The sequence below is a fragment of the Somniosus microcephalus genome, chromosome 29 (genome assembly GCF_052327205.1).
Source record: "Somniosus microcephalus isolate GS21.2 chromosome 29, FLI_Smic_1.0, whole genome shotgun sequence".
Lineage (NCBI taxonomy): Eukaryota > Metazoa > Chordata > Chondrichthyes > Squaliformes > Somniosidae > Somniosus > Somniosus microcephalus.
This window is the reverse complement of record NC_141015.1, coordinates 5,550,891-5,559,526: the sequence shown is the minus strand read 5'-3', so window position 1 is coordinate 5,559,526 and position 8,636 is coordinate 5,550,891. Positions and strand designations below refer to the sequence as shown.

The 8,636-nt window shown below is 48.0% G+C and overlaps 3 protein-coding genes across 3 annotated transcripts; 1 reads left to right on the top strand and 2 right to left on the bottom strand.

Annotated features, from left to right (window-relative positions):
- The first annotated feature begins 374 nt into the window (after window positions 1-374).
- On the top strand, window positions 375-1,070 carry LOC147098381 (histone H2B-like). The gene has a single exon (XM_085970028.1). The coding sequence runs from the start codon at window positions 387-389 to the stop codon at window positions 759-761; it is 375 nt and encodes a 124-aa protein (XP_085826154.1). The 5' UTR covers window positions 375-386; the 3' UTR covers window positions 762-1,070.
- An 851-nt stretch (window positions 1,071-1,921) lies between these two features.
- On the bottom strand, window positions 1,922-2,392 carry LOC147098380 (histone H3-like). Its single transcript, XM_085970026.1, has one exon. The coding sequence runs from the start codon at window positions 2,370-2,372 to the stop codon at window positions 1,962-1,964; it is 411 nt and encodes a 136-aa protein (XP_085826152.1). The 5' UTR covers window positions 2,373-2,392; the 3' UTR covers window positions 1,922-1,961.
- A 5,600-nt stretch (window positions 2,393-7,992) lies between these two features.
- LOC147098379 (histone H1-like) lies at window positions 7,993-8,636 on the bottom strand. The gene has a single exon (XM_085970025.1). The coding sequence runs from the start codon at window positions 8,634-8,636 to the stop codon at window positions 8,010-8,012; it is 627 nt and encodes a 208-aa protein (XP_085826151.1). The 3' UTR covers window positions 7,993-8,009.

Sequence of the window (8,636 nt, the reverse complement as noted above, 5' to 3'; positions counted from 1 at the left end):
AAACTAATGTGGCGGGGACCACACTGCAAGGCGTGTATATCGTGCACAGTTTGGAAGAAGTACATCTAAATTGCTGTCCCGTCTGAAAAGGTGTGCTTGGGGCATTGCAGAATGGTGTGGGAATTGGTGAATGGGCAGATGAATCTTCCTCTGCTCTTGGGATGACCTTTCTGACTGCAGTGGGCGCGCTGGTGGCAAACACGCAATCTGATTGGATTCTTTATGTATCCAATCAGAGAACAATGGAAAATGACATCACTCTTCAGCAGCCAATCACAACCATTGCCTTCACCCATCCCTCATTAGCATAGGGCGGGGGGGGGCAGCCTATTTAAGCCGGGCCCGGAGCAGAATTGCGTCATATTGTGTTGAAATCGAGTTTGAGAATGGTTGATGAAAAGAAAACAGTGGCCAAGAAGGGCGCCAAGAAAACCGTCACTAAGCCGGCAGTGAAGGGCGGCAAAAAGCGCAGAAAGTCGAGGAAGGAGAGTTACTCCATCTACATCTACAAAGTGATGAAGCAGGTTCACCCCGACACCGGCATCTCCTCCAAGGCCATGGGTGTAATGAACTCGTTTGTGAACGATATTTTCGAGCGCATCGCGGGTGAGGCTTCCCGCCTGGCCCATTACAACAAGCGGCACACCATCAGTTCCCGGGAGATCCAGACCGCCGTGCGCCTGCTGCTGCCCGGGGAGCTGGCCAAACACGCCGTGTCGGAAGGGACAAAGGCGGTGACCAAATACACCAGCTCCAAGTAAAACTCCACGCTGTCCTGAAAGAAGAAACCCAAAACACAAAGGCTCTTTTAAGAGCCACCCACAATCTCTCTGAAAGAACTCCACAAACGCGAGTCCCTTTCGACGCAATTTGCTGTGTTTATTCTCAGTTTACTGTAATTATATTATTTCCTGATCAAATGTTTTTGAGAACATTTTTTTAAAGTTCCAGCTGCAGATTTAGTTTGGAATTTTCAGATAAGCTGTTTTAGTCCGTTTCGACCTGAGTGTGGCTGTTGAATTTCTCTTCCAGTAAAATACAAAAACGGTCCCTGCTCGCTCTTTCCCTTTGCTCTCAGACCGGATGAATTAAAAGCTTGTTTTAGGGATGAGACTCGGATTTCAGTCACCTCGTTCTCTGTCAAGACCTTTTTTAAAAAAAAAATTATATAGCCAGTTGGGAGTCAATCCGTTTGTTAACCCGAGACTTCCTGCAGTGTAGCAGCCCAGAATGATAGTTCGTACAGAGACCAGAACGGGGGCAGTTTGAACCCTCTGTCCCTCTTCCCTACAGGACTCCCAGATCTGGTTTCACTGCCGCAGCTGCGCCTGTGCAAAGGGTCCATCGATAATCTGTGAAACCTCACTTTTATAGACTGAGCTGGAACGGATGTTAAGAACCGAGTATAAAGTGAGAGCGGTTACCGTTCCTTCTTGGGACTTTAATTCCATAGGGAAATGTATATACATCCTGAACCATACAAACATTTCCTCTTTTAATTGGCGGACAGGATCGAACCAGAATTACAGCTCTGGTTAATTTTTAAATATTCCAAATAGTAACTAAAGTTCCCACCTGTCCCCGCATTAAGAGTTGGTTTTAAAGGTGAGATTCAGACTTCAGGCACCTCGTTCTCTCTCTCGGATCTATCCCGGTATGTGGAGTTGGATCAATTTAATATCAGAACTCCCACTTATAGTTTCCGACTCACACTGACCGAGTTTATTCAATCTCCTGGGCAGCTCACTCACATTTCAACCTAAATTAGAAACGCACCCTCAGATATTCACTGTCCACACTTTATAAATTCCCAGTTACATTAACAGTACAAGACCTGTACGGTGCGTGCAGGGACCAATTTGCCTTGCGCCGATCGCAGCTCTTTCCTTTGCTAATTTGGTGGCTCTTAAAAGAGCCGTTGTTGTATTTGGTGTTAAAGTCTGGAGCCGGGTAGGGTGAGTTTAGGCGCGCTCCCCGCGGATGCGGCGGGCCAGCTGGATGTCTTTGGGCATGATGGTGACTCGCTTGGCGTGGATGGCGCACAGATTGGTGTCCTCAAAGAGCCCCACCAGGTAAGCCTCGCTGGCCTCCTGCAGGGCCATGACGGCCGAGCCCTGGAAGCGCAGGTCGGTTTTGAAGTCCTGAGCGATCTCCCGCACCAGGCGCTGGAAGGGCAGTTTGCGGATCAGCAGCTCGGTGGATTTCTGGTAGCGGCGGATCTCCCTCAGAGCCACAGTGCCGGGTCTGTAGCGATGGGGTTTCTTCACTCCGCCCGTGGCTGGAGCGCTCTTCCGCGCCGCTTTGGTTGCCAGCTGTTTGCGAGGAGCTTTCCCTCCGGTCGATTTGCGCGCTGTCTGCTTGGTTCTGGCCATTTTCTGAACGAACCTCAGCACAATCTAGAACACAGAAACTGTTAATGCGAAGCCTGCTGTGTGTCCGCCTTGTTATACTCAGTGAGAGACCGCCCCGAGCACTGATTGGCTGGAGACCGGCGCCCAGCCGCTTTAAACCCAACTCTAACCAATCAATGAAACGCTGGTAAACTAGGCCCCGATTGGCTGAGCTGGGATTAATCGCACATTTCAAAAAGCCCGCCAGCTTTAGTGCAGGAAATAACCGTTTTGAAACAAATCGGTTTTATTCTGCACGTATTGAAAGGACCATTGCGAGAATCATTTAATGTTGTAAATGTAACTTGCTGGGCTTGGTGCTTTAAGGGCCCTTCCCATTGCCCGCACTCTGGGCTGTTGATGCTGATAGGAGCGGGGAAAGGGACCCGCGCCAATCTCCCGCTCTTCCACTCGATTCCTCTCACCTCTCCTCTCCAGCCCATTCAGAATTTCCCTCCCCCGTCCCATTGTGACGTTAGCCGCCGCTTTCAGGGGAGAGGATCAGAATTCAGTCGCTTCTCTCTGTCCCCGTGGAGCCTGTGAAAAGGGCCTTGGCCAATAATCTGTCATTCGGGAACTGTGCAGTGAGCGATCTGATACTCGGCACATTTTAGATTGCTGAATGGAGACTTATTGCCGCCGGTTACAGATAAGAGGCTGACAAATTAAACCTGTTCGTAGAACAGCGCCAGGAATTACGGACGGTGAACGCAAAATAACAGAACAAAAGGACCGAGATTTTAAAATCGTTCTTGAAATTAGACTTTAGATTAATTCGCTTCTTTCCGGCACTGGAATTGGCGGGCTTTTTCTAAAACAAAAAAATTCAAACTATTCGGCTGGTCGACAATTGCAACCAATGACATACTTACTTTCTAATCTGTGGCTCTGTGATTGGTTAAGAAATGGGATTGTGAGGCGGATCCCCAATCAGAAATATGGTCGGGTTAGAGCGGCTCAAACTGCGGGAATTTCAGGTCCCCGAATGTTTGAACTGAAATTTCACAATTTCACAAACCCTGTCAGTATCAGTGCCGGACACCACCGTCTGGCTGCAAATAATTCACAAGTTGGACTCTTTTCAGTACGATAGCAAAATACTGCAGATGTTGGAAATCCGAAATAACAACAGAAAATGCTGGAAAAACTCAGCAAGTCAGGCAACTCGAGGAACAGCACCTCATCTTCCGATTAGGCAGTCTGCAGCCTTCCGGTCTCAATATCGAGTTCAACAATTTCAGATCATAACCTCGGCCCCTATTTCATTTTCACTTATATTTTTCCACTCCTTTCCTTTCCCCCCCCCCCTTTCCTTTTGTTTCTCTCTCACACCTGGCAGCTATCTTTTGCCCTGCCAGTACACTTTACACCTAATCACAGCCTATTACCATCTCGTCTAGCTTCTAAGCTCTTTTACTTCTTTTGGTTCTTTTATTCTTTTGTCCGATCGCAGCCCTGCCTTCGATCTAGTTCCTTTTCTCTCCAGTTTTGAAGAAGGGTCAAACCCGAAACGTCAACTCAAATTTCTCTCCACGGATGTTGCCTGACTTGCTGAGTTTTTCCAGCATTTTCTGTTGTTATTTTGGACTCTTTTCAGTAACCCATTCAACGGCTTGTGCCCGACCAGCCGGCTAATTATTCAAATTAGAATCATTACAGTATAACTGCACAATGAACAAATGTGTAGACGCGATGTGGCTTTACACCGAGAGTGGGGGCACGCTTGAGTATTTCCGCGACCGGTGGGCGCCGCGGGGACTGGAGTGCATCATCAACCCGGCCAACACAATTTTAATTTGATTTGTTTAAGTCATTTGAAGTTTGTTGAATTTAAAGTCAAATTTGTTTAAAGTACTGAACAAAAGAGTACACCGAGAGTGGGAATCCATAGAAACATAGAAGATAGGAGCAGGAGTAGGCCATTCGGCCCTTCCAGCCTGCTCCGCCATTCAATGAGATCATGGCTGATCATCCAAATTCAGTACCCTGTCCCTGCCTTCTCCCCGTATCCCTTGATCCCTTTAGCCTTAAGAAATATATCCAACTCTTTCTTGAATATACTTAATGAACTGGCCTCCACCGCCCTCTGTGGCAGAGAATTCCACAGGTTCACCACTCTCTGGGTGAATAAATTCCTCCTACTTTCAGTCCTAAATGGCTTACCCCTTATCCTTAGACTATGACCCCTGGTTCTGGACTCCCCGGCCATCAGAAACATCCTTCCTGCATCTAGTCTGTCCAGGCCTGACAGAATTTTATAGGTTTCGATGAGATCCCCTCTCAATCTTCTAAACTCCAGTGAGTATAAGCCCAATCGACCCAATCTCTCCTCATACGTCATTCCTGCCATCCCAGGTATCAGTCTGGTGAATTTTTGCTGCACTCCTTCCATGGCAAGTACACGTCCTTCCTCAGGTAAGGCGACCAAAACTGCACACAATACTCAAGGTGCGGTCTCACTAAGGCCCTGTACAACTGTAGCAAGACATCCTTGTTCTTGTATTTGAACCCTCTTGCTACGAAGGCCAACATACCATTTGCCTTCTTAACCGCCTGCTGCACCTGCATGCTTACCTTCAGCGACTGGTGTACAAGAACACCCAGGTCTCTTTGCACTTCCCCTTCTCCCAAACTATTACCATTCAAATAATAATCTGCCTTCCTGTTTTTGCCACCAAAGTGGATAACCTCACATTTATCCACATTATAGTGCATTTGCCATGTTTCTGCCCACTCACCCAACCTGTCCAAATTGTGCTGGAGTTTCACGACATCCTCCTCACAGCATAACCACCCCCACCCCCCCAGCTTTGCGTCGTCTGCAAATTTGGAGATATTACATCCAATTCCCTCGTCTAGATCATTAATATATATTGTGAACAGCTGGGGTCCTAGGACCGATCCTTGCGGTACCCCACTAGTCACTGCCTGCCACTCGGAAAATGACCCGTTTATTCCAACTCTTTGCTTTCTGTCCGCCAACCAGTTCTCTATCCAAGTCAATACCTTGCCCCCAATCCCATGTGCCTTAATTTTGCACGCTAATTTCTTATGCGGGACCTTATCGAAAGCCTTCTGAAAGTCCAAATACACCACATCCACTGGTTCTCCCTTATCTATTTTAACAGTTACATCCTCAAAAAATTCCAGTAGATTAGTCAAGCATGATTTACCTTTTGAAAATCCGTGTTGACTTTGTCCGATCCAGTCACTGCTTTCCAAGTGCTCTGCTATTTCATCTTTTATAATGGACTCTAGCATTTTCCCCACTACCAATGTCAAGCTTACCGGCCTATAATTGCCCGCCTTTTCTCTACCACTTTTTTAGGATAGTGGGGTAACATTAGCTACCCGCCAATCCATGGGTACCGTTACAGAGTCTATCGAGTTCTGGATGATGACCAGCAATCTATCTACTATTTCTAGGGCCACTTCCTTAAGTATCCTGGGATGTAGATTATCAGGCCCTGGGGATTTATCGGCCTTGAGTCCCATCAATTTTCCTAACACCATTTCCCTACAAACACTGATTTCTTTCAGTTCCACCCTTTCATCAGACCCTATGTTCCCCGGCATCTCTGGGAGGTTATTTGTGTCCTCCTTTGTGAAGACAGAACCAAAATATGCATTTAGTTGGTCTGCCATTTCTTTGTTCCCCATTATAAATTCCCCCGATTCTGACAGCAAGGGACCTACGCTTGACTTCACCAATCGTTTTCTCTTCACATATCTATAAAAGCTTTTACAGTCAGTTTTTATGTTCTCTGCAAGCTTACTCTCACATTCTATTTTCCCTTTCTTAATTAATCCCTTTGTCCTCCTTTGTTGAATCCTAAACTGCTCCCAATCCTCAGGGTTATTGCTTTTTCTGGCCAATTTATATGCCCTCTCCTTGGACATTATGCTATCCCTAATTTCCCTTGTTAGCCACGGTTGGGTCACCTTTTTTGTTTTACTTTTATGCCAAACTGGGATGAACAAATTTTGTAGTTCATCCATTCGGTCTTTGAATGTTAGCCATTGCCTATCCACCGTCAACCCTTTGAGTGCCATTCCCCAATCAATCCTACCCAACTCGCTCCTCAGACCATCATAGTTTCCTTTATTTAAATTGAGGACCCTAGTCTCCGAGTCAACTACTTCATTCTCCATCTTAATGAAGAATTCGATCATATTATGATCGCTCCGACCCAAGGGGCCTCTTACAACAAGATTGCCTTGAGGAAATAACTCCATAAACCTTGTGCAACCGAAAGCGAAATTCAAAGATTACAGAACACATCACATATCTGTTAATAATATTTCTGAACAATCTACCCCAGCTCCCGTTCCCAGGTCGCTGCTCTCTCTGTGAGCTGGTGGGTGGCTCTTAAAAGAGCCTTTGTGTTGTGTTTGGTTGAAAGAGTCGAGTTGTTCAGCCGCCGAATCCATAGAGAGTGCGGCCCTGCCGTTTCAGAGCGTACACCACATCCATGGCCGTGACCGTCTTGCGCTTGGCGTGCTCAGTGTAGGTGACCGCATCCCTGATCACATTCTCCAGGAAAACCTTCAGCACCCCGCGGGTCTCCTCGTAGATTAGACCCGAGATCCGCTTGACACCGCCACGGCGAGCCAGGCGGCGGATGGCTGGTTTGGTGATGCCCTGGATGTTGTCACGGAGCACTTTACGGTGGCACTTGGCTCCGCCTTTGCCCAGTCCTTTGCCACCTTTACCTCGTCCAGTTATGATGATTGTTCAGTCAAAGTTTCTGCTGAATGAAAAACAAACTGCTTCTGGCTGCTCTTATATACAGCCGACTCCCACCTGACTGAGAAAGCGCAGAGTAAGAGAGGAGGGGAGGAGACAGAGTGAGAGATTAAACCGAGAGAGCGGGAGGGGAGGAGACAATTTCAAGAGTGACAGACAGAGCAGAGAGCGGCCTCTGATCTTCCAGCTCCACCTCCAGCTTTCTGCAATCGCCATATTCAAACCGTTTATCGACAGTAGAACCGAAACACAGCGCTCCGCACAAACCCTTACAGACTTGGACTTCATATTCAAGGGTTCCCTGAAACCAGAATCTTTTAAATAAGGTCCTGTTACCATTAACAATCAGTAATATTCCCGCCTATATACAGTTCCTCCTGTCACAAGTCGACCCGTCTCCTCCCATGTCAATCTCAGACCTTATTCCTTCTCCCCACACTTCCCCACACAGACGGGTTCAGCAGTTTACAAACACCTTATTCCAGGTGATTTGGAGAATCTCATGTGTTGGGGTTCGATTTGTGACGCGGGGTATCTCTGCCAGTGTCTCCGTCTCACAGAGACTCTCACCCTGAACCTGTGAACTGAAAATGACCATGAACTGAGCCTGGAGCCGAACACCCCCCCAGTAAGTGAGTCTCGGCCCGGACATCCCATTCTCTGTGTTTTATTGCAGACACTGGGGGAGGGGTGGGTGCAGCGAATGTCAGCGAGTCACCAGGGAGCCGGGGTTCATTTGAAAAGATTTCAATCGGGAATCTGAGCGCGGCCCCGGGACATGGATCATTTGATTCCGCGATCAGCTCTTTTTGGAAAGACGTGGGTGGCTCTGAAAAGAGCCTTTGGTTTCACATGTTTACAAGTTGTCCTTTTTACTTTCTTTTGCTCGCTGCTTTCTGAGACTTTGCTGATTTGGGCTTGGCCTTCGGTTTTTCCACCTTCTTGGCTGCCTTCACCTTTCCGCCTGTGGCTTTCTTGGGGCTCTTGGGCTTCTTCACCGACGCCTTTTTCCCAGACGCCGCTATCGCTGTCTTTTTTGACTTTGATGCCTTCTTGATGATCGTTTTCTTGGCTGCTGGTTTCTTGGCTGGAGATTTCTTGGCTGCTGGTTTCTTGGCTGGAGATTTCTTGGCTGCTGGATTCTTCACCTTATTTCCCTCTTTCCGCTGGGATTCCTTTTTAGCGAGCCTGAAGGAACCCGCGGCGCCCGTGCCCTTTGTCTGCTCCAGGGAGCCGTTTTCCAGTTTCCTCTTGATACTTAACCTGATCTGGGAACTTAACTTCAGCACATCGACGCCGTTGGCAGCCAGAGCCTTCTTTATCGCGGCCAGCGATATCCCCTTGCGATCGCTGCCACTCCCCACAACCTTGAGGATCTGCTCGCCCAACGTTGGACCGGCTGGCTTGGAGCGGGGAGCCGCCTTCTTCTTCTTGCTGGGAGACTGGATTTGAGCGGCGGCGGCAGGAGGAGCCGTTTCGGCGGCTGCAGTCTCAGTCAT

Bases quoted from the DNA above. Each gene is read 5' to 3' on its own strand.
- LOC147098381 (XM_085970028.1), top strand. From the start codon at position 387: ATGGTTGATGAAAAGAAAACAGTGGCCAAGAAGGGCGCCAAGAAAACC.
- LOC147098380 (XM_085970026.1), bottom strand. From the start codon at position 2,372: ATGGCCAGAACCAAGCAGACAGCGCGCAAATCGACCGGAGGGAAAGCT.
- LOC147098379 (XM_085970025.1), bottom strand. From the start codon at position 8,636: ATGACTGAGACTGCAGCCGCCGAAACGGCTCCTCCTGCCGCCGCCGCT.